General features: G+C 42.4%; 1 protein-coding gene across 1 annotated transcript in view; it reads right to left on the minus strand.

Moving 5' to 3' along the window:
• Window positions 1-7714: 7714 nt before the first annotated feature.
• LOC138352407 (carbohydrate sulfotransferase 11-like) overlaps window positions 7715-26411 on the minus strand; it is a 48356-nt gene continuing 29659 nt past the window's right edge. The window contains exon 4 of the mRNA XM_069304893.1: window positions 7715-8050. Within this exon, the coding sequence (XP_069160994.1) occupies window positions 7793-8050 (258 nt within the window). The 3' untranslated portion in view covers window positions 7715-7792. The remainder of the gene's footprint in view (window positions 8051-26411) is intronic.

The following is a 26411-nucleotide window of genomic DNA, read 5'->3' on the forward strand; positions in this document are numbered from 1 at the left end:
GCCAAGCCTGGATATTATTATATATTTTGTAATTTGGTAATTTGTCTAAAGTAATTTCTATTAAAGTAAAGTATTTTTACATTTTTGTTCTGTATGTTTTCTTCTACAGTTAACCTCACAGTGAAGACAACTTGCAGTTTAACTTTTTTTTTCTTTAATTTTTAATTTTGTGACAGGCATTCCATCAGCCTAGGGAAGACTGCAATAACACCTATTTTTTACCGTCACATTACTTTCTGAGGTGTTCACTATCCTACAGTTGCCAAAAACTTGGAGGGTATGACCTGTTAATGAAATCCATACTAGAAAAAGCCCCCAACCTCTCTTTCGATGACCTACAGTGGAAACAAGCCTCTCTTCCCATAAGACTTGGGAACCTCGGAGTTCGAACAGCGACGCAAATCGCTGTACCAGCCTATCTGTCCTTCTCCTCGTCATCCGACGACCGTGTGAAGGAAATTCTACCTTCCTACTTACATCAGCTGGCATGCGTACACGATCCCAATTTTATACACTGTACCACAGAGTGGGTTTTCGGTCCATGGCGCATGGCCCTCTCTCTCACTACGGCTTCAACAAGACTTATCATGCCTTGTGGCAAGACTACTACTGGCCAGGTATGGCTCGTGACGCAAAGACCTTTGTGAATACCTGCTCCACGTGTCAGATGGCAGGTATGCCGAAAGCTCCCATACCTATGGCACCACTGATTCCTATCCCTGTGCCTTCGGAGCCGTTCAGTAATCTCATCATCGACTGGGTCAGGCCTCTGCCCAGGACAAGCGAAGGTACTCATCTAGTTGTACTCACCTAGTTGTGCTTGCAAGGGTTGAGCTTTGTCTCTTTGGTACCGCCTCTCAACTCAACCGTCAATCAACTGGTGTACAGATTCCTGAGCCTACTGGACTCTACCATACCTATATTTGACAACTGTGTATGGAGTCAGCCTCCACCACATCACTTCCTAGTGCGTTTCAGTTAGTAACTACTCTGACACTGAAAAAAATCTTTCTAACGTCTCTGTGGCTCATCTGGGTACTAAGTTTCCACCTGTGTCCCCTTGTTCGTGTTCCACTCGTGCTGAAGAGTGTGTCTTTGTCCACCCTCTCAATTCCCCTGAGAATTTTGTAGGTGGTTATCATGTCTCCCCTTACTCTTCTGTTTTCCAGGGACGTGAGGTTGCCTACGTCAGGTAGCATCCATATCAGAAATATCCCGTGTCCTACCACCAGGTAAGGAGGAGGGGGGTGTTGTTGTGTGGGTCAGGCGAGGGAGGGAGGGGTCACAGGTGTGCCACCGAATGTTTATTGAAATATATTTGGGGAAAGAAAGACACAAAAAAATAGCAATCGTATTTAGAGTTAATCGAGCTCACGGTATCAGATTACAAGTATATGATTCATTCACCATTGTGCAGTGATATACAAGAAAATTATACCAGTGTTTAAGTGTCACCCAGACCCCCCCCTCAAGCTGAGCCTTGCCCGGTCACGAGGGGGGTCAGGCCACCCTTCCCTACCCGCCTGTCTCACCGCCCACTGTATATCCTGCCTCCCCACCCCGTCCACCCTGCGCCCGGATGTTTCTCAGCCACCTATTCACCGCAAACATAGTGCTTTTTTAAATTTTGCCCCGAGGGGCGAGTTTATTGGGCAGCGTCACTCATCCTGTGAGTGGACACACAGCCATAGCAGCGCAGCATGTACACAATACTCCCCAATAGAAAGAAAACCCGCTGGGTTGTTCATCTTGTCACTTGTACCCAGACACAGCTGGGACTTGATTAGCTGTCTCAAGTGAACAGCTTATCAAACAAGAAGATTAACATTCGTCAATCCTTAAAATCGTACGTTATCTTGCGGGTGCAAAATGGGGAAATCTTTTCAGAACAGTATCTATATCTGACAAATAGTGTTTTCCTAACTCAAACAATGTGAGGTTTATTATTCTACACACATTTTTCTAGTGACTCTTAAATGTTCACTCTCACCCAGGTAGTGGTCTAGGCGGTGTCAATCACTCCCACCACAAATTCTGCAACTCCTCTGCTCAACTGTTGTTTCCATTCCGAATCTCCGTGTATCCAAGACGGATTCTTACTATAGCTGATTCTCTCCGGCGGCCACCTCCTCTTCGTCCATAATGATAGGGACTGCCAGCTGCAACCACATTGTACCAGCGTACAGATTCACTGATTTGTTCTTCAATTCTCCTTTCCTCAGTAACCTTGTCACTGTGATATTGCCTGATGACACCTCTAATTTGGAGGAGTCTTGGGTATGAATTATTCAACGTGGTCTCCTTTAACGCCTTCAGCAGCCAGCACACCTGCTCGTTCATTTCCACAGATTCCAACATGGTAGGGGATCCTCAGAAATTTGACGATCTTCTCTGTTTGGTTAATACCCTGACAGCTCTCTTGATCTCAGTGACTATCGCAGGATTTTCTGCCCGGTTTTTACTAAGGTTTTATAACGCTGCTTTAGAAGCAGTGCAGATCACTGCATCGTTAGTGTTTCGTTCAAGGAATCTTAAAGCCATAACAATGGCAATTAGCTCCGCTTGTGTTGAAGAGGCATAGTTCTCAATACGGGCTTTTCCTTCATTTCCGCGTTGAAAGGCATTATTCTTAATTACACTGTATGTTGCACCAGCCCTGCCATTGACAGGGTTAGATGACTCATTAGTGTAGATTTGATCTAATTCATTTCCGGCTTCTTTATAGATTTCCTCGAGATAATTGTGCCTCATTTCCTGAGCTATCATGATGGACTTTTTCGTTGCCATCTCATTGATAATGATCCTGCATGGGGTCATCCACCCAGGAAGGTAACCTCTCTACAGACATGAGCTCTACAAACAATGGGGACAAGATATTGTTAAGCCATTTAGAAAGCCTGTAAGGAATGGATCCCACAGAACTGATGATAGACATCATGGGATAATTAAGCTTATGAGTCTTGACAAGTCCATAGATATGGTAATGAAGGTGATGAGGTACTAAATTGATTAAGAAGATATTTATGGTTACATAACAACTTCCTCAATCTGCTATTGAAGAACTTGATAATGCCATCAAGAGGATTTTTAGGTACTGGGTTCGATCCCCCAGTGGAGGCAGGTACAAATGTGCAAAAAGTTTCTTTCACCTTGATGTTCCTGTTTCGTAGCAGTAAATAGGTACCTGGGAGTTAGACAGCTGCTACGGGCTGCTTCCTGGGGGTATGTAACAAAAAGGAGGCCTTGTCGAGGACCAGGCTGCTGGGACGCTAAGCCATGAAATCCTCTCAAGAAGATAACCCCTTTACATCCACAACTTCATTTGCATCTTTAGCATAATTACACATGCCTACGCAACTCATCCTCCGAATTGACAGTACGATTTAATACTAAGGGTAATAAGTACATTTTCTTACTGTCATAAACAGTGCATTTATTCACTTAAGGGGCTGTTACATTTACCCAACTCCCTCCCCCGATTTAATTCTGCTCCTTTTCTGTTAAGACACTCAGAATTTTAGAATGAAGTTTTCAATTTGCTACACACAAGTTTTAAATATATGGATTTTTTTCAGATTTATTAAACAATACAGATTTTATACAAAATTTTAAAATATCCCGAGTTTCTTTACAATTTATTGATATATTTTAATTTTGTTTTATTAATTTTATAAAACTGTAATATCAATATAGTTATAGGTTAAGTAGTAATTGTAATTAAAAAGCAATAAAATTATTATCTTCAAAAACTAAGATGGTTAGGTGAGGTTGTGGTTTTCTATTCAGTTTTTCAGGCACACTCAAATATTCACAATATATATGACTACGATTTAATGCTAAGTGAAAATAAGTACAATTTCTAACTGCTATGAATAGTACATAATTGCACTTATTTGTCTCCTTACATTTAGCACCCCATTTTTGGAGGACGGGCTGGCCTACGACATAGACAGTGCGACACCTGTCTTTCATTGTACCTGCTGTCCAATGTTGCACAGCACCCCCACACAGTCTACACCATCATTACATATGATTTCGACATAGAACGCACGCTGGTGCTGCAACGTAGACCGTGCATTATGACGTAGACTGTGCGGGACCTGTGCAATGTTCCACAGGAGTTTCGTAAATTTCCCTACTGCTGTGGCTGGTGGCAGCTTTTGGCATGAGCGCGTGGGTGGCCCTTGAGTTTCTGACTCTAAATTTTTTTTTAAATCCCACTGCTTCTACTAGTATTGTGCTTAGCTGTACTTGCTTGCTCGGTTGTCGGAGAAATAGGCACTGTAGTTCACTTCAGGTACTATATTGAGTAAGGTAATAAAGATAGGTGTGATGCACAGAGGTCCTTCCTAACTCTAGGTCTGTGAGATACTACTCGCCTACACTTGAGAGCGGCCACTGCCGGCACTGTGGGAATGACGTCAGAGACAAGGTGCTTCAGGATTGGCTGTACATCAACCATCTTAGATTTTGAAAGCTAACACCCTACCTGTTCCCTTAATTACCCTAATTCCAGGGGAATTAACAGAAATTGAGAATGGACAGAGGAGAGTCAGCTTCAAGGTGATGTACTCGAATATAGAGGGGATTACAAGCAAGGCAATTGAACTTAGGGAAAGAGTGCAAGAAGTGAAACCGGATGTAATTGGACTTACCGAAACAAAACTCTCAGAAATCATCCAGAATGCAGTGTTTCTCCAGGAATACACTGTAATAAGGAAATAAAGAGAGGGAAGATAGGGGAGAAGTTGGAGTTACCCCTACTAATGAGAAAGGAATAGAGTTTAAAGGAGATGGTTATCCCGGGCTATCAGGGGTTCAGAGACTACATAACAGGTATCATAACGATGGGAGGACCAAGAGTAGTAGTAACAGTGATATATAACCCTGCACCGAACGATAGAAGACCAAGGCTAGAGTCCGCTGCAAAGTACAGGAGAGCGCCAGGCGATGTGCCAACAACTATTGGCTCCAGCTCTGCTCCCAGATACAGACTGCAGAAGATACAGGCAATGTAAGGGGAATGTATGACGGCATCAAGCAGGCCCTCGGCCCAATCCAGAGGAAGACCGCTCCTCTGAACTCTGCCACTGGCGAGGTGATTCAGGACCAGACACTGCAGCTAAAGCGCTGGGTCGAGCACTACTCTGAGCTATACGCCAGGGACAATGTGGTCACCGAAGACGCCCTGAGCGCCATTGAGTGTCTGCCTGTGCTAATGGAGCTGGACAGCGAACCGACCCTGGAAGAACTCAGCGATGCCCTAGACTCCCTTGCTTCTGGTAAAGCTCCTGGCAAAGATGGCATTCCTGCTGAGACCTTGAAGTGCTGCAGAGGTAGCCTGCTCATGGAGCTGCATGAAATTCTCTGCCTCTGCTGGAAAGAAGGAGAGGTGCCACAGGACATGAGGGATGCCAACATCGTCACACTGTATAAGAATAAAGGTGACAGGGGCGACTGCAACAACTACCGTGGAATCTCCCTCCTCAGTATTGTCGGAAAGCTGTTTGCTCGAGTCGCATTGAAGAGGCTCCAAGTACTTGCAGAGAGAGTCTATCCAGAATCACAATGCAGATTCAGAGCTGACAGGTCCACCATCGACATGGTCTTTTCCCTCAGACAACTGCAGGAGAAATGCAGGGAACAGAAGCAGCCTCTCTTCGTAGCCTTCATAGATCTGACGAAGGCCTTCGACCTCGTCAGCAGGGATGGCCTGTTCAAGATCCTCCCCAAGATCAGATGCCCATCCAGGCTCCTCAGCATCATCAGATCTTTCCATGAGAACATGAGGGGCACCGTGCTCTTTGATGGACTAACGTCAAACGCCTTTGACATCCGAAGTGGAGTAAAGCAGGGCTGCATACTGGCTCCAACCCTATTCGGGATTTTCTTCGCAGTTATGCTGCGGCACGCCTTCGGATCTGTTACGGAAGGCATTTACCTCCGAACCAGGTCGGATGGAAAGCTCTTTAACCTCGCCAGGCTGAGAGCCAAGACGAAGGTTCGGCTGAGGTGTCTGCGCGACTTCCTTTTGCCGACGACGCAGCAGTCACTGCCCACTCAGCCGAAGACCTCCAACGGCTCATGACCCGCTTCAGCGAGGCCTCTCAGGCTTTCGGATTCACCATCAGCCTGAAGAAAACACAAGTCATAGGACAAGGAGTGGACTCCCCACCTGACATCAGCATCTCCGATTCCAAACTGGAAGTCGTTCACGACTTTGTGTACCTGGGCTCCACAATCTATGACTCCCTCTCTCTTGATACGGAGCTAAACAAACGCATCGGTAAGGCATCTACTACCATGTCCAGACTGACAAAGAGAGTGTGGGCCAACAATAGGCTGACTGAGTATACTAAGATTCAGGTTTACAGAGCCTGTGTCCTGAGCACTCTCCTTTATGGCAGTGAGTCTTGGACACTCAGCGCCCGTCAGGAAAGACACCTGAATGCCTACCACATGCGCTGCCTTTGACACATCTTGGACATCACCTGGCAGGACAAGGTGACAAACAACACTGTCTTGGGGGAAGCAAGAATCACCAGCATGTACACAATGCTGAAACAGAGACGAATGCGCTGCCTCGGGCACGTTGTGCGAATGGGCGACGGCAGAATCCCCAAGGATCTCCTGTACAGAGAGCTGATGAGGGAAAGCGTCCAACAGGCAAGCCCCAGCTACGGTACAAAGACATATGCAAGAGGGACCTGAAAGCCATGGACGACGATCTTGCTATATGGGAGACACTGGCTGCAGACCGTTCAGCCTGGAGGCAGTCTGTTCAAAGAGGTCTCTCCAAGTTCGAGGAGTTCCTTGCCAAGGAATCGGAGGCAAAGAGACAGAGAAGGAAAGCCGGTAGCCAGGAAGACAGACCAGAATCGGACTTCGTTTGTGCTAGGTGTGGGATGGACTGCCACTCTCGGATTGGCCTCATCAGTCACACCAGACGCTGTACCAGGATTGACAACCAGAACGCAACTCCAGAGTCTCCCGAGACTGAAGGATGCCTACTACTACTACATACAATTAATTTTACCAGATTCAAAACTTCCCAAGGTAGTGAAATCGTGGGTTGATCGGAGACTCTGTAGTTCCTATGTCACGAAGTTCGCGAGTAGTGTATGATCTGTACATGTTGACTAGAGACACAGGCTACTCACTGTATTGTTGTCTGACCACGCATGTAATGGGTATTGTTTACATTGTCCGTGCCTGCCTCCCGTATGAACCCTGGACACATCCAGCCCAGATCTAAATTTCGTCATTATTGACTTAGGGAGGTAGACTTTAGTTTTATTGATAATTATATTAGATCCAGTCATAGAGAACGCTTTTCTATCAAGTTTAATCACTAGACTGTTAGTTGAAAGGACGTGTTGTGTTAAATAAATGTTTTGATGACGTCACGGATTTCCCCATTCTTATTATTTGCCGGGTTCTTATTGCCTATAACCGAAAAATCTTAATGAGGTCCACCTAGGTCAGCAAATATTCTACCCAGCATTCAACTTACAAAAGTTGTTTCCCAGATTACTATTTGCTACTAAACATAGAAAAGCATCAGGAGTAAAAGACGTGCTACAGGACCCAAAGTTAGTTTTATGGACACTTAAGCAATACTTATGACAAATTAGAAAAACAAAATATTGCTAATGATGAACTGCTCCCCCACTATTTGCATTAGTTTTTCAATCATATATCAATATTTTCCTTTTTTTCAGAAAATGTGCTGACTGTTCTATTTTCAAACTGGCAACGAATGTACTATAAATCAGTCATAGTTAGAGAGATGTTAAGTAGTTGAGAGGAAGGAGTAGTCAAAGCTGATAAAGTCCAGGAGGTACTTGGCAAGAAAGGCTTTTCTTTGGCTAGTGGAGAGAAGTGCCAGGTAGTGTGGAGTGTGATTGGTGGCAGCGGTGGGGTGCATTGCCTCAGGCAGCATCTCCATCTCGGCTCCGGCTCCCAACCACCGAAGGGCAAACGCAGTGTCTTCACGGACATGCTCGAATTTACCAATGAAGTCGTACTCGATATTACAAGGATTGCAGAGCTGTGGAGGAGAAAGGTGGTAATTAAAACTCTTGTGTATGGCACGGTGGGTAATGGGGTTCAGTATTGTACAATTCACACTAAGGAAAACTACTCCTGTCTATTTTCAGCATGGACAATGTCTTTACCCTCAATCCTTTCTCTCACAACCACTAACTTATTACAAGACGTTGCCTTAACCTTCCCGACAACCCCCCCCCCCCACTATCTTGCCTTTTATGTACTACTCACTCTCAAGCATTTCTCAAATACCTAATACACAAATCTAACTCACCACACCCAAAAGTAAAATCAATCAAACTATAGATGTATAGAATATATATATTTGAAAATATAAACAATGCACTTTTGTTTTGTGCCCAGTCAAATATTAGTAACTGGAAATTAACTGCCCGACAAAAAAGTAAAAACAAAAAAGCAAGTTAAAAACCTCAATATTTCAGTCAATCAATAACTTTACACAAATTTCATACTGTAGCCCCAATATGGGTGACTTTCTTTTATGGCAATATGCTCACATACACCTCTCCAAGGGCTGGTTAGGGGCGTTGCAACTTCTTATCCTGCCTGTTGGGGACGTGCATGTGCCAAGGCGCCTAAAGTATTTAGAACCCCCTTATGAGTTCGGACCTCCCATTGGAGAGGTGTCCAAAAGATGCCTCTCTGAGAAGATGATTTGTGGATATACGGCTGGATATGATGACCAAACCACACACCAGAAGATGAGGAGACGACGACGTTTCGGCCCGTCCTGGACCATTATCATATCGAATTGACTTGATAATAGTCCTGGATCCACCGGTTAACAGTTGACAACTGTTCACCGGTGTGAACAGTTGTCAACATATTCACCTCGCGTCTGTCCCTCCAGTGCACTGATAACATTTGATCACACTTTCGCAGCTGACAATCACTCACTGCAATACCTATGCCAAACACTACCATTTCCCTCCTGTGATTCTCCACGGTGCCACATACGCCGGTGTTGTGGTCAAGGAGGAACCTGGTCAGCCAGGGGCTGGTATAGTAGTTGTCCGTGAACAGGATATGCCCTTGTTCAGCAACGCTTCCATGAGTGTTTTCACGACACTGCCAAGAACCCATGTGGATCCTGACCTGGTATGTCAACGTCTGTACCTGAATACAATATCATGACTATGACAATACCAGTTTTGCAGTTATATAGTACCTTTAGTTACATAGCAAAGAACTTTAGTCCAAATCTGTGTCGCTTTGATGGAATATACTGCTTGAACGCCAGTCGTCGTTTGAAGTGGACTAGCGATTCAACTATCACGACATTCTGTGCTGGTACAAAATAGTCACGGAACTTTCCCCTCAAATCACTAAATACCTTCCCCACTTTCCACAGTCTGTCGTATCTTTCTTCATTAGCATTGTTCTCAAAGTGCAGGCACCTGAGAAGCCGCAGGAACCTATCATGTGACATTTACCTGTTGAACAAGGAGGTTGGAACAAGGCTGTCTTTGTTCCAATAATCCTGGATCACGTGTTTACCTGCATGCCTCATCATGCACAATGCTAAAAACAAATACATTTCCTAATTAGTCGTGTCTTTTCAACGTGTCAATCAAAATGCAGGTAAAATTCTAGAGTCAATGAGCTCCTGAGCATATCCGTTGGTCTCTGCAACGAGATGGTCCTTGAATTGCTGATCGAAATATGCCATAAAATAATCAATTTCACGCATATCAATTTCGTATAGGGAAATAAGGGTTGTAGTCAAAGTGTATCTATCGTATCAAGGTGGAGCCATTATTGTACCGGATGAATGCTCGCTTGACTTTTATTGTTTTGTGACCGGCAGATCAGCTGTGTCGTGCTTGTATATAGGTCGTTAGAATATATACTCTAAATTGCTGTTTGTCTTAGCTTTAGTCATATGCAGTTTGTTTGTTGGTATAGTGAATAGACCGTAATTAATCTGTCTATATGTAATGTATATTATATGGCTTGTTATTATTGCAGGATGTAACAGTATTGTAATTATTTGATCAATAAAGCCACAAGTCTGACAAAGCGTTTACTTCAATTTATTGATCAAATAAAGCAGCCAGTGAACATGGAGCGGTTCCTAGGGCCTGAGCGGTTTGCTACTGACTCAAACTCCACCAACGCTGCTTAAGAATGGCGTCACTGGCTCAAGACATTCAAAAACTTCTCTCTAGCAGTACAAAAAACTACTTCCACCGTGGACAAGCTGGGTTTCTTGATAAACTACGTTGCTCTACATGTGTTCGACTATATAGTTGACCGGACTACGTATGTTGCGGCTGAAAAACCCCTAACAGACTATTTGTGAAACCCAAGAATGAAGTATTCGCAAGATATGTGCTTGCAACACGACGCCAAAGAATCCGGCGAGTAGCTTGACCAGTTTCTTCAGGTATTGAAATTATTAGCTAAAGATTGTCAGTTCAAAGCCGTGACTACTGCAGAGGCTTGTGATAACTATGTGAGAGATGCATTCATTAATAGACTAGGTTATTTGCCACAATAAGGCAACGCTTACTTGAAAATAAAACTTTAGACTTACAGTCAGCATTTGACCAGGCTCACATTCTAGAAACGGCACAGAAACTGTCTGCCCTTTTGTTCAGCGAGGTGGCTACACACGCTGCCATGACTCACTCATTTCACCTGGAGGGCTCAGGAGGACAAGAAAGTGTAGAAGAAAAAGTTGAAACATTTTCTGCAGCAACAACTAGTGGTTTAAGGTGCTTCTTTTGTGGTTGCACTCGACATCCTCGCAGTCGATGCCCAGCTAGAGAGGCGTCTTCCCCTTAGAATATGTGGATTAGCTGCCGTCAAAGTACCGGCTTCAACCCTTTTCAGTAATTTAGCACCAGACTGCAAGCCGATTGCTGTAAAATCCAGACGCTCTTCTAAGGCTGATAAGATGTTTATTGTATCTGAGAACGCACAGATGTTGCATGAAGAGATAATTAAACCCAGTAATTCTCCTTGGAGAGCCCAGGTATTAGTAACTAAAGAAGAAAATCAAAGGAAAAGAATGGTTGTAGATTATTCACAAACTATTAACCGATTCACGTGGCTGGATGCCTACCCCTTGCCATAAATAGATGTGATTGTGAATAATGTTGCTAGATTTAAAGTATACAGCACGCTAGACTTGATAAGTGCTTATCATCAAGTGGGTTTAAAAGAGGAAGAAAAAACCTATACAGCCTTCGAAGCTTGTGGAAATCTTTTTTAATTTAATCGTATCCCTCTTGGGGTCACTAATAGAGTGGCCAGTTTTCAAAGAGTAATTGATGACATCCTCGAGAAAGAAAGAGTAGAGGGTACCTTTGCTTACGTAGATGATGTCTCTGTTTGTGTGGAGATTCTGAAGAAGACCATGATAAAAACCTGAAACATTTTATGGACGTTGCATAAAGATATAACCTAACCCTGAATCTAGAAAAGTGTAGTTTTCGCCTCCGGTCTATAAAGCTACTGGGATACCTTATACAAGAAGGGAGAAATTAGACCTGACCCGGAACATCTCGACCCACTGTTAAAACTTCCATTACTAAGCAACATAGGTTCTTTACGCTGAACGATGGGAATGCTTGCACATTACTCCCGTTGGGTGCTTTGGATTTCTAAGAAGATTCGCCCCCTCTCTCATGCCAATGATTTTCTCCTTATCTGCTGCCGCTGCAAAAGCATTTGAAGGATTGAAATGAGACATTACTGAGGCCGTAGTTCGAGAAATCGACCCAACAGCTCTTTTCGCTGTGGAAACTGATGCTTCAGACCAAGCCACTGCCGCTTCCCTAACCCAGAATGAACAACCAGTAGCTTTCTTCTCCCGAACGCTTTCAAATAGTGAACAGAAGCACTCGTCAGTAGAAAAGGAAGCTTATGCCATTGTTGAACATAAGAACATAAGAACAAAGGTAACTGCAGAAGGCCTATTGGCCCATACTAGGCACCTCCTTTTTATAACCACCCAATCCCACTCATGTACATGTCCAACCTACCCTTGAAACAATCGAGGGACCCCACCTCCACCATGTTACTCGGTAATTGGTTCCACAAATCAACAATCCTGTTACCGAACCAGTATTTACCCAAGTCTTTCCTAAATCTAAACTTATCCAATTTATATCCATTGCTTTGTGTTCTGCCTTGTGTTGATACTTTTAATACCCTATTAATATCCACTTTGTTATATCCAGTAATCCACTTGTAAACCTTTATAATGTCACACCTAGCTCTTCGCCTTTCCAATGAATGCAATTTAAGCTTTGTTAATCATTCTTCATATGAAAGATTTTTACTTTGGGGAATTAACTTTGTCATCCTACGCAGGACACGTTCAAGTGAATTTATATCCATTCTATAGTACGGCGACCAAAACTGAACTGCATAATCCAAATGGGGCCTAACCAGAGCAAGATATAGCTGAAGAACAACACCAGGTGTCTTGTTACTAACGCTTCGATTATTAAATCCCAGTGTTCTATTTGCTTTATTGCGAACATTCATGCATTGATCCTTGGTTTTAAATTCTTACTAATCATAACTCCCAGATCCCTTTTGCAATCCGACTTCACAATCTCAACACCATCTAGCTCGTATCTTGTAACTCTATCATCATTACCTAGCCTCAAAACTTTACATTTATCAGCATTAAACTGCATCTGCCAATCCTTTGACCATTTCAAAATCTTATTTAGATCAACTTGAAGTGATAGTGAGCCTTCTTCCGTATTAATTTCCCTACCAATTCTTGTATCATTGGCAAATTTGCAAATCTTGCTAATCAAACCTGAATCTAAATCATTTATATATATTATAAACAACAGAGGTCCCAGGACAGAGCTTTGAGGCACTCCACTTACAACATTTTCCCACTCTGACTTAACCCCATTTATACTAACTCTGTTTCTTTGGTATAGCCATGCCCTAATCCAGCTAAATATAGCACCCCCAATACCATGAGCCTCTATCATTTTAATCAGTCTTTCATGTGGCACTGTATCAAAAGCTTTGCTAAAGTCAAGGTACATAACATCACAATCCTTACCACTATCAACTGCCTCAACTATCTATCTATATAAATAAAAATGGAAATGTTCGTTTGTTCAAAATGGCTAATCTCCGAAAGTTCTTCACCGATTGCTTTGAATTTTTACACAACGTTCCATTCGCATCCGGCCAGGTTCTTATATACATACTATATAGATTTCACGGTTGTGACGGTAGAAAATCATGCTTTTTCTGAAACACTGTGTTTTTCCATGTGTGGAAAATCTTTGAAACCTCTTTACCGATTGCATTGAAATTTTGACACAACGTTGCATTCGAATAGGCGCGTCTTTTTATATATCTACTACATACATGCCTCACCTGTGACAGGAAAAAAACATGTTTTTTTTTTAAACAGCGCCATCTGTTGGACGAAAGAGCAACACACGCTGTAATCTCCAAAAGTTCTTCACCGATTGCTTTGAAATTTTAATACAACGTTGCATTAGAATAGGCGCATCTTTTCATATACCTACTATATAGATGCCATCCTTGGGGCAGGTAAAAACATCCATTGATAAATTTTATTTTCATAGATTTCGATATATTTTATTTTTTATTGAATTATTTTGTGTGACATTGTGTTGGAATTGAGCTGTGCTGTTTACCATACCATTCATTTCGTAAGTATAAGTATAGATGCCACACCTGTGACAGGTAAAACTATGCTTTTCTTGAAAAACAGCGCCATCTGTTTCATGTAAGAGCAACACACATGCTATACATGCTATATACATGCACATGCTAAAAACATGCTATACTTAATATGTTACAATTCCATTTCAGTGTTTCTGATTGCAGTGATAAATCGAATTTTCATTGATTTTGATTTATTTTCAATTTGATTTAATTATTTTGTGTGAATTGCGTTGGGATTGAGCTGTGTTTTTTACCATATTGTTCATTTCATGTGTATAGTTTATTTTTTTATTTTTTCATATTTTCATTTATTTTTTAAACTGTTTTTCTTATATATCAGTGATGGGAACATCAGATCACTTGATGTTCCCAATTTTTTTATGGGAACATCAGACCATTTGGGAAGGCATCGGACGAGGGAGTGGGGAATGGTGGGGATGACGAGGGGACAGAAGTGAGAGATGGTGGGGAGGACGAGGGGACAAAGGAGGGGGTAATGGTGGGAAAGGACGAGGGGATGGGGGATTGGAGAATGGTGGGGAGAACAAAGTGACAGGGGAGTGGGGCATGGTGGGAAGGAAGAGGGGATGGTGGAGTGGGGAATGGTTGAGAGGCCAAAAATACGGGTGAGGGAGGAATGGTGGGGAGGACTGGGGGACAGGGAAGGTTGCTGTGGCTCAGCAACGCATGTGCATTGCTGAGCCACATCAATACGTGGCCGGGTACAGCTAGTCAATATAAATAAAAATGAAAATGTTCGTTTGGTCAAAATCGTTAATCTCCGAAAGTTCTTCACCGATTGCTTGCAACTTTTCACACAACGTTCCATTCGCATCCGAGTAGGTTTATATATACATATTATATAGATGTCACGTCTATGACGGGAAAAAGCAGGCTTTTTTCGAAAAAAAACGTTTTTTGTGTGTTTTTCATGTGAGGGAAATCTTCGAAACCTCTTTACCGATTGCTTTGAAATTTTGACACAATGTTGCATTCGAATAGGCGCGTGTTTTTTATATACCTACTATATGCATGCCTCACCTGTGACGGGAAAAACATGTTTTTTTTTAAAAAACAGCGCCCTCTGTTGGACGTAAGAGCAACACACGTTGTAATCTCTGAAATTTATTCATCGATTGCTTTGAAATTTTGACACAACGTTTCATTCGCATACACACATGTTTTTATATACTGACTATATAAATGCCACACCTGTGATGGGTAAAATCATGCTTTTTTTGAAAAACCGTGCCATCTGTAGCATATAATAGCAACTCATGCTATGCTAAATATGTTTCCATTTCAATGTTTCCGATTGCACTGATAAATGTAATTTTCATAAATTTCGATTTTTTTCATTTTGATTTAATTATTTTGTGTGACATTGCTTTGAAATTGAGCTGTGTTGTTTACCATACCGTTCATTTTGTAAGTATAAATATACATGCCACACCTGTGACAGGTAAAATCATTCATTTTTTCTAAGAAACAGCGCCATCTGTTGCAAGTAAGAGCAACACACACTATACTAAATTTGTTACGATTCCATTTCAATGTTTCTGATTGCGTTGACAAATTGAATTTTCATAGATTTCGATTGATTTTCATTTTGATTTACTTTTTTATGCGATATTGCATTGGAATTCAGCTGTTTTGTTTACTATACCGTTCATTTCTTGAATATAGTTTATGTTTGTGTCTTTTCGTTATTTTTCATTTCGTCTTTTTAACCGTTTTTCTTTTATTTCAGTGATGGGAACATCAGATCATTTGATGTTCCCAATTTTCTGATTGGAATATCAGATCGTTTGGAACGCATCGAACGAGGGAGTGGGGAATGTTGAGGAGGAAGAGGGGACGGGAGTGGGGGATTTTGGGGATGACGAGAGGAGAGGGTAGGGGTAATAGTAGGGAGGACGAGGGGACGGGGCAGTTGGGGATGGTGGGGACGAGGGGATAAGGGAATGGAGAATGGTGGGGAGGACAAGGGGACAGAGGAGTGGGGGTTGGTGGAAAGGACGAGGGGAAGGGGAAAGAGGGAATGGTCTGGAGGATAAGGGTATAGGGGAGTGGGAGATCGTGGGGAGGAGGAGGAGGGGACGATAGATTGGGGAATGGTTAGAAGGACGAACGGACGCTGGAGTGGGGAATCTTGGGGAGGACAAAGAGACGGGGAAGGGGAGGAATTGTTGGGAGGAAGAGGGGACGGATGAGTGAGGAATGGTTGGGAAGATGAGGGGGACGGAGCATGGGGAATGGTGGGGAGGACTGGGAGACAAAGGAAGGTTGCTGAGCCACAGCAACGCGTGGCCGGGTACAGCTAGTGCTGGAATAAAAAGATAACAAATTTGTTAAACATGAACGGTATTTGTGAAACCATGTTACAAGTCATTTATTAATTTATGTTTTTCAAGATGAAGACGAATTTTATTTGCAATTATTGATTCAAGTAACTTTCCAACAATAGACGTTAGGGTAATTGGCCGATAGTTTGACGCAAGTGATCTATCTCTTTTCTTAAAAATTGGTATAACATTAGCAACCTTCCATGACTCTGGCACTCTGCCTGACTCTATTGATTTATTAAACATGGTAGACAGTGGTTCGCAGAGCTCCTCCTTGCATTCTTTAAGCACCCTGGCAAAAACTTCATCCGGCCCTGGGGATTTGTTTGGTTTGAGTTTTGTTATTTGTTTAATTACATCCTCCCTGGTAACTTCTAAACTAGTCAACCTGTCCTTGTCCCCACCCACATAGACTTGTTCGGCTGAAGGCACATCGTTAAGTTATAACAATGTATAACTGGTATAACTGGAAAAACCCTTTAGGATTTGTCTTTACTTACTCTGCTTTACGAACATCATAGTTTCTTTTTGCTTTCCTTATTTCTTTTTTTAGTATTTCTAACCAGTTGTACGAATTCCTGTTCTAAACTGACTTCCCCATTTTTAATCCTTTTGTACCACGCTCTCTTTTTACCTATAAGGTTCTTCAGATCCTTTGTTATCCACATTGGATCATTAGTATTCGATCTATTCAATTTATATGGTATACTACATTCCTGGGCTTTGCTTAGAATATTTTTAAATAGGTTATATTTTGAATCCACATCGAAAACCCCTTTTACGTCACCTATCGCTGGGTTCTCGTCTAGCCCAGCGATAGGCATAGATGGGGGGGGGGCAACGGGCCCACCCGCTATGCCGAAGACTTTCCAATCTATTTGACCCAAAAAATTTCTTAGGCTATTGAAATAAGCTTTTCGAAAATCAGGCACTTTAACAGAATTTTCTACTACAGATCTATTCCATTCTATGCTAAATCTGATTTCTTTATGATCACTGTTCCCTAGCTCACTCCTTATTTCGATGCCCTTAATTTGTGTTTCCCTGTTAGTTAACACTAAATCTAAAATATTGTTTTCCCGTGTTGGTTCCTTAATGTGTTGCGTAAGAAAGCAATCGTCAATTAATTCTAGAAAATCTTCTACTTCATTATTCCCTGTTTTGTTCACCCAGTTTATTCCACTAAATTAAAGTCACCTATGACATAAATACTGTTAGATCTAGATGCTCTAGATATTTCATCCCATAGATGCTTTGCTTCCATTCTGTCTAAATTTCGTGGCCTATATATAACTCCTATTATAATATTTTTTTTTTGTTTAATTCTAGCCAAATAGTTTCTGTGTGTGGCTCAGTTTTAATTCCCTCTTTGAGACTACATTTCAAATTGTCCCTAACATATATGGCTACTCCCCCTCCTCGTCTAATATATCTGTGTGAAATAGTTTAAATCCATTTATTTGATATTCAGCTAATAGTTCCCTATTTTCTACATTCATCCACGTTTCTGTAAGTGCAATAATATCTATTTTTTTCTGTGCAGACAAGAGCATTTAATTCGTTTATTTTATTTCTTAGACTTCTACTGTTAGTGTAATATACCCTAAGTGAATTGTTATTTTGAGGCCCTTCTCTTTCCCTGATCATTTTGCCAATTCCTTTCTTCCACAAACACATACTTTTATTACCTTCTTCCTCCATATCAATTTCCATACCACTATCTACTAACAGTTTAAACCCAAACAAACGCCTCCAACCACTGGTTCCAACGAGTTCGCAACAACAACAACCCCAGCCCTTGATAGATGCACCCCATCACGAGCATACATTTCATTTCTTCCATAGAAGTGTTCCCAGTTATCTATAAAAGATATTGCATTTGATTTACAATATCTTTCCAGCCGGCAATTGACACCAAGTTCCCTCGACAACCATTCATTTTTCAACTCCCTTTCTTGGAAGAATGCCACATATGATCGGGATTCCTCCCTTGCTCCTAACTAATTCTATGGCTGTTTTATACCTCTGAATCAGTTCCTCACTCCTACTGACCATACTCTGTGCATATGTTATACTTTGAGTGAACGTGCTATATTTGTGTAAATGGTATATTTTTGTGTGCAACTGACATATTTTGTATGTAAATGACATATTTTGTCTATAAATGACATATTATGTGTGTGAATGGCATATTTTATGTGTAAATGTTATATTTTTGTGTGTAAATAATATATTTTGTACATAAATATCACATTTGGTGTGTAAATGATATATTTACACACCAAATTATTATTGTTTATTATTGTTTATTTTCTGTGTAAATGGAATATTTGAGGGGAAATGCTTTTGTGTAAATGCTATATTGAGTGTAAATGTGTACGTGTTTTTTACTGTGTGTTTTTGATTTTGTGTATTTTTAGTGTAAGTACAAGTGTTGCATTTTGTATTAATGATGTTATATTAATATATTTTAGTGCACCTTATCAAAACCTTAGCTTTGTATTAATAATTAGTAATATTTATTTCAATGGGAGTTATTCACCCTGGTTTATTCATATGAATAATATGAAGGTGGGTATTCATTCATGTAATTAAAATATTCGATGTGTTTGAATATAATAGGGTATTTAATAATATTTTGGACTTGCTTGAATCATGTGGTTACGTTTCTGATTGGAATGCATTAATATGAATTAACAGTACAAAATATAAGATTACTTGGGGTGAATGAACTCTAGGGGTTACTGAAATATTGTTCTTAATACATTTTAGGGATTAATATGGTATAAATTACATCTGATTAATTGTAGGGCTATGGTGGCAAAACAGTTTATTCTCTAAGCATGTATGGGATGTTGAGTATATGTAAGCATGGTATGTATGTATTTGTGACAGTTGGTTCAGAAACAAGTTAGCTGATTTGCATAGCAAGATTAGGATTTTTGAGATTTGGGAATTATTAACCTATGAATATAGTGGCTAGGATCCAGCTGAGTTGTTTGATGGATGAATTACGGTGCGACATTTGGGCAGCTATTTGCTGGATGTGAGGAGAGTTTACTGCCCTATGAACACAGGTGCTAATCCACTAAGCTGTCAGAGGTATGGTAACTACTTGTGGATTATAGTACTATATCTAGGTACAGCGTTTCATTACATACAGAGATCACACTAACGTGATGCATCAAATGATGTAATGAACGTGATGCATCAAATGAAGTAAGGGCGAAGAGGGAAAACGGCCTATTGACATAGCTCGGGTGCAGGGGGGAGTTGTGTAAAACCCTGGTTTGTGTCTCGGAGAGGCTACGGGATCCAGTAAGTTCAGTAGAACTTCGGTTTCAACTCTTTTACCCTGTCGTAGCTCAGTCGAGTAAGGCAGTGTCTGGGATGCTCCTGGACGCAGGTTTGAATCCTCGTCACGGCCCTTGTGGATTTGTACAGCGTTTCATAATTGCTGTTGTGTAAGAAAATAGAATGTGAGTTATTTATTTTGAACTATTATTGTAAATTAATATTGGATGTAGGGTACCTTGATTGTTTCAAGCGAAGGTTGGACATATATATGAATGAGATTTGGTGGATATTTATATAGGAGTCGCCTCGGATGAGCTAATAGGTCTTCTGCAGTTACCTTTATTCGTATGTTCAGTTCACCTGCTATGCTGCCAGACGTACGATTGTGCTTAAATTGTGGTACGACATTTGGGCAGCTATTTTAGTTTTGAACTTAACACTGCATAATGAATGATTACAGTTGTAGATGACAAGCATATGAATACACGTATTAGAATACTGAGTTGTTAGATGTATGCTAACCACCTGTGGAATATAGTGTACAATTCATCTACAGTGTTTAATAATTGCTGCTGCTGTCTAGGAATTACCTAGATTAAGAGATGGTTGAGGAAGTGCAGAAGGCTGCAGTAGATCCCTCCCTGAAGTGAAGCAGCAGGACAATTACAGAGATTGACATCGATTTTATCGCGCTTCTCACGTTATATATATTTTGTTATATTATTAGAATGCAAACGTTTTTGCTGATAAAATTATAAAAAACGTATGAAATGTATATTCTTAAACCTGTGATGAGGTTAGGTGAGGTTGGGGGATGGATTCTTAAACCTGTGATGAGGTTAGGTGAGGTTGGGGGATGGATAGTCCAGCCATTTTTGAATAATAACATTAAATATACTGCAAAATAAGTAGGATGTTAAGGCCTCATTACGCAGCTTGTGACGTCCAACAAAGTTGCAAGGTTAGGTTACCGTGAACCTCTCACACATCTGTCATAATGAGAGGCAATATTTATCCCTCACTGGAACTGCTTTGTGACGTCATGCCCCGCTAAAACAACGGATCTTATTACTGTAGAAATAATTGTTTTTTGTTTGTTTATTATAGGTTAGGTTAGGTTGATTCGGTAAGATATGAGTGGATATAAGGCATCATTACATAGCCTGTGAGAACACTTACTGTGAAAAGTTAAGCTGTTAAGAGATTTTACTCAATGTGTTAATGAGAGGTTGGAACCCCTCCCTGGAACTGCTATGTGACGTCAAGGGCGGCTAAAGCATCGTACCCCATTGGTGGATCAGAACTCATTGGGGATGATGACGTTCCTATTATTAAGTTTATGAGAACATGAGAATGAAGGTGACTGCAGAAGGCCTATTTTACACACACGAAGTAGTTTTTATTTATATCTAGTTCATATAAATGTACACTGAATGAGTATTTTGATTGGGCATAGATGGGTATGTGTTAAAGTGAGGTGTTTTTGAGCATTAATGAGAGATATATGGGATTAGCAGCGTGGTAGGAATAAATGTTAATGTTTGAGAGATGGTGCAGCCTGTTTTTTTTTTTTTTTAAATTATATAATAACACATATCTGCATGTAGTTGGAGACTCCAACAGGGGGTTGAGTAGTGTTCCTATGTTTGACATGTGCTGTAAGTAAATAGGAGATCCTGTAAAAGGTCTTCTGGAATTTCATTTCTTATGTTCAATATGCAATCTTAGCTAGAAAATAATCTTAGAAAAAGGGAAATAGGTCATTAAAGAAAACGGGCTTAATGTGGGTATATGTACCCACATGTACCCATATGTACTCACTTGTGCTGGTTGCTGGGGTAATGGGAAACACCTGGGAAATAGACCGGTTTTTCAGTCCCGTTTTGCCAAATTTAAAGGCAACAAGACGACGAACAATCACTCTCCAGGGTAACGAAAAACTGGTATGCCAAGTTGGGGCCTTGTAATTCCCTTGAGCGAAATTTTCATGGACTATAAGGCAAGCAATCACTGACCGGAGTAACGAGCAACAGGTATGCCAAGTTGGGGCATTTTAATCCCCCTTGAGCGAAATGACAGCGGCCAGGAGGGGGCCTTTTAATACCCCTTTTGGATAATTATATATGATTGGACAAGCAGATGATAAATGATTGTAAATATTAGTAGACTGCGAGATACTGGAGAATAAAAAATAGAATAAGATTTGCGGGAAAAAAACACGGACTAGACCCTCCATGGGACCAGACGTCGCAGAGGTAACGAATAACCGGTATGTCAATTTGGGGCCCCTCACCATTGTAACTAAAAACAGAATGCCAAGTTGGGGCCCTCGGAAAAAGCAACTGAAGCCCACATAAAAAGAATAACATCTGCGGCATATGCGAGGCTGGCTAACATCAGAACAGCTTTCAGGAACCTGTGTAAGAAATCATTCTGAATCTTGTATACTACATATGTAAGACCAATCCTGGAGTATGCGGCCCCAGCATGGAGCCCGTACCTTGTCAAGCACAAGACGAAGCTGAAAAAAGTTCAGAGGTATGCCACTAGACTAGTCCCAGAACTAAGAGGCATGAGTTACGAGGAAAGGCTGCGGGAAATGCACCTTACGACACTAAAAGACAGAAGAGTAAGGGGAGACATGATCACAACCTGCAAAATCCTCAGAGGAATCGACCGGATAGACAAGGATAAACTATTCAACACTGGTGGGACGCGAACAAGGGGACACAGGTGGAAACTTAGCAGCCAGATGAGCCACAGAGAAGTTAGAAAGAATTTTTTCAGTGTCAGAGTTGTTAACAGGTGGAATGCATTACGTAGTGATGTGGTTGAGGTTGACTCCATACACAGTTTTAAATGTAGATATGACAGAGCCCAATAGGCACAAGAATCTGTACACCAGTTGATTGACGGTTGAGAGGCGGGACCAAAGAGCTAAAGCTCAACCCCCGCAAGCACAACTAGATGAGTACAACTAGGTGAGTACACACACACATGTCATTGGGGGGAGGGTGCCCCCACTAAGTACCCACCTAGGGCAACCTCCCTCCACCCACCCCCTCCTCCCACTCACCCCTATCCCCGGGACCTCCCTTCTCCCCCGACCCCAAAGCCCTCTCTTCTCCCCACATGCTTCCCCAACCCTCCCGCTCTCACCCCCCGAACCCTCCCTCCTCTCACTCTTCCCCCCAACCCTTCCCCTCTCACTCTCCCCCCTACCCTCCCCCCTCTCACCCCCCTACCCTCCCCCTCTCACTCACCCCCCCCCCCCAAGCCCTCCCTCCTCCACAAGTCTCCCCATACCAGATCCCCTCCAGTTCCCACTAACCTCAGATCCCACAGGTCCCCTCCAGAGGAGAAGCAAAAGAGAGTCAGTTTCAGGGTGATGTACTTGAACATAGATGGGAGCACAAGCAAGACAAGTGAACTAAGGGAAAGAGCATAAGAAGTGAACCCAGATGTAATCAGACTCACTGAAACAAAACTCTCTGGAATCATAACAAATGCCATGTTTCCCAAGGAGTACACAGTAATAAGGAAAGAGAGGGGAGAAGGCGGAGTGGCCCTACTCATGAGAACGGAATGGAGTTTTAAGGAGATGGCCATCCCGGGCTGTGAGGAGTTCAGAGACTACATAGCAGGCACCATGACAATGGGAGGACCAAGAATAGTAGTAGCAGTAATATACAACCCTCCACCAAATGACAGAAGACCCAGTCAAGAGTATGAAAACAACAACATGGCAGTTAACACTATAATTGAGAGGGCAGCCTCTGCTGTCTGTAGAAATAGATCCCACCTGCTCATCATGGGCGACTTCAATCACGGAAGGATTGACTGGGAGAATAAGAAACTGCATGGAGGCGAGGATACGTGGAGAGCCAAACTATTGGAGGTGGTGACTAGAAACTTTTTAAACCAGCATGTCAGAGAACCCACAAGGATGAGAGGCAATGACGAACCAGCGAGACTCGACCTAGTCTTCACTCTGAACGACTCCGACATAAGAGAAATCGGTTTTGAGGACCCAGTAGGAATGAGCGACCAAAGTGTACTGGTGTTTGAGTACCTGATTGAAGAAGGATTATTGAACTCGAGGAGGGTTACCGAAACCAAAAGGTTAGCATACCGAAAGGGAAACTATGAGGGGATAAGAAAATTCCTAACAGATATAGCATGGGAAACAGAGCTCAGGGAAAAGACGGCCCAAGATATGATGGATTACATCAGGCAGAAGTGCAAGGACGCAGCAAACAAGTTTGTCCCAGTCCAAAAGGAAAACAGAGAAATGAAGATGAGAAACTCATGGTTTAATCAGAGATGTAGGCTAGCTAAGCAGCAAAGTAAAAGGGCATGGAGAAACTATAGGAATAACAGGACACTAGAGAGCAGAGAAAGATACCAGAATGCCAGGAATGAATATGTCAGGATGAGAAGACAAGCAGAAAGACAACACGAAATGACATCGCAAGCAAGGCAAAGACTCAGTCTAAATTGTTGCATAGCCACATCAGGAGAAAAACAACAGTAAAGGAACAGGTTATGAAATTAAGGATAGGGGCAGAAGGATTCACCACAAATGACAAGGAAGTGTGTGAGGAATTGAATAAGAAATTCCAGGAGGTCTTCACCTTAGAGCAAGGAGAAATTCCAGAGATAAGAGAGGGAATAGCTAACCAGGAACCACTGGAAGAGTTTGAGATTACCAGCAGGGAAGTAAGGAAGTGTTTACTAGAGTTGGATGTGACAAAGGCTATAGGCCCAGATGGAATCTCCCCTTGGATACTAAAGGAAGGAGCAAAAGAACTGTGCCTACCACTCTCCATAGTGTATAACAAATCACTAGCAGCAGGGGAACTGCCAGATATTTGGATAGCAGCTAACGTAGTCCCGATATACAGGAAAGGGGATAGACAAGAGGCACTAAACTACAGGCCAGTGTCCCTAACCTGCATACCATGCAAGCTGATGAAGAAGACTGTGCGAAGAAAGCAAGTGGAGCATCTGGAGCGAAGAAACTTTATAACACAGCATCAACATGGATTCAGGGATGGCAGGTCCTGCTTCACAGAGTTACTTGAATTCTACGACCAGGCAACAAAAATAAGGCAAGAAAGAGAAGGGTGGACAGACTGCATATTTTTGGATTGTCAGAAAGCCTTTGATACAGTACCACACAAGAGGCTAGAGAAAAAGCTGGAGATGCAGGCTGGAGTGAAAGGGAAGGTACTCCATTGGATAAAGGAGTACCTAAGCAACAGGAGACAACGAGTCTGTGTGAGGGGTGAGGTCTCAGATTGGCGAGACGTTACAAGTGGAGTCCCGCAGGGGTCAGTCCTTGGACATATACTGTTTCTGGTATATGTAAATGATCTCCCAGAGGGTATAGATTCGTTCCTCTTAATGTTTGCCAATGATGCAAAAATTATGAGGAGGATTGAAACAGAGGATGATAGTAGGAGGCTACAAGATGACTTAGACAGACTGAGTGAATGGTCCAACAAATGGCTGTTGAAGTTCAACCCGAGTAAATGCAAAGCAATGAAACTAGGCAGTGGAAACAGGAGGCCAGACACAGGATACAGAATAGGAGATGAAGTACTTAATGAAACAGACAGAGAGAAAGATCTAGGAGTTGATATCACACCAAACCTGTCTCCTGAAGCCCCCATAAAAAGAATAACGTCTGCGGCATATGCGAGGCTGGCTAACATCAGAACAGCGTTCAGGAACCTTTGTAAGGAATCATTCAGAAACTTGTACACCACATCTGTAAGACCAATCCTGGAGTATGCGGCCCCAGCATGGAGCCCGTACCTTGTCAAGCACAAGACGAAGCTGGAAAAAGTCCAAAGGTATGCCACTAGACTAGTCCCAGAACTAAGAGGCATGAGTTATGAGTAAAGGCTGCGGGAAATGCACCTTACGACACTGGAAGACAGAAGAGTAAAGGGGGACATGATCATAACCTACAAAATCCTCAGGGGAATCGACCGGGTAAACAAGGATAAACTATTCAACACTGGCGGGACGCGAACAAGGGGACACAGGTGGAAGCTGAGTACCCAAATGAGCCACAGGGACGTAAGAAGGAACTTGTTCAGTGTCAAAGTAGTTAACGGATGGAATGCATTAGGCAGTGATGTGGTGGAGGTTGACTCCATACACAGTTTCAAATGTAGATATGATAGAGCCCAGTAGGCTCAGGAACCTGTACACCAGTTGATTGACAGTTGAGAGGCGGGACCAAAGAGCCAAAGCTCAACTCCCGCAAGCACAAATAAGTGAGTACACACACACACACACATATTATATGACAAAGAGTGCTGGGAAGACGGGACACCACGAGCGTAGCTTTCATCCTGTAACTACACTTAGGTAATTACACACAATCCCCACAGAGACATTAGAAAGAACTTTTTCAGTGTCAGAGTAGTTAGTAAATGGAATGCACTAGGAAGTGATATGGTGGAGGCTGACTCCATACACAGTTTCAAATGTATATATGACAGAGCCCAGTAGGCTCAGGAATCTGTAAATCAATTGATTAACGGTTGAGAGGCGGGACCAAAGAGCCAGAGCTCAACCCCCGCAAGTACAAATAGGTGGATAAACACACACACACGCACACAACAACAACAACAACACACTGGGACTGCAAAACCCCGCCCACCACCCATTAGGACCCCTTACCCCCAGAACAAATCCTTCCCTGCCCCTGCACAATGCCCACCATATCACCCAAAGCCTCCCTCCCCCCTTACCCCGAGTATCCCCCTACCTTCCCCTCCCCTGGTCTTCTTCCTGCCCCAAGCAGCCCCCAGGGGTGACCTAAGCCCTCCCTCCCCCACTCCACCTCCCCCCAAACCCCTGTTAACTACACCACAGGAAGGCATGCCCTCTCCCCGAGCAATCCCTGCCCCCCAACCTCAAGCATTCCCTGCCCCCTCAACCCCAGGACTTCTTCCTGCCCCAAGAAGGCCTGAGGAAGATCTAAGCCCTCCAGCTCCAACTCCA

The sequence above is a fragment of the Procambarus clarkii genome, chromosome 53 (genome assembly GCF_040958095.1).
Source record: "Procambarus clarkii isolate CNS0578487 chromosome 53, FALCON_Pclarkii_2.0, whole genome shotgun sequence".
Lineage (NCBI taxonomy): Eukaryota > Metazoa > Arthropoda > Malacostraca > Decapoda > Cambaridae > Procambarus > Procambarus clarkii.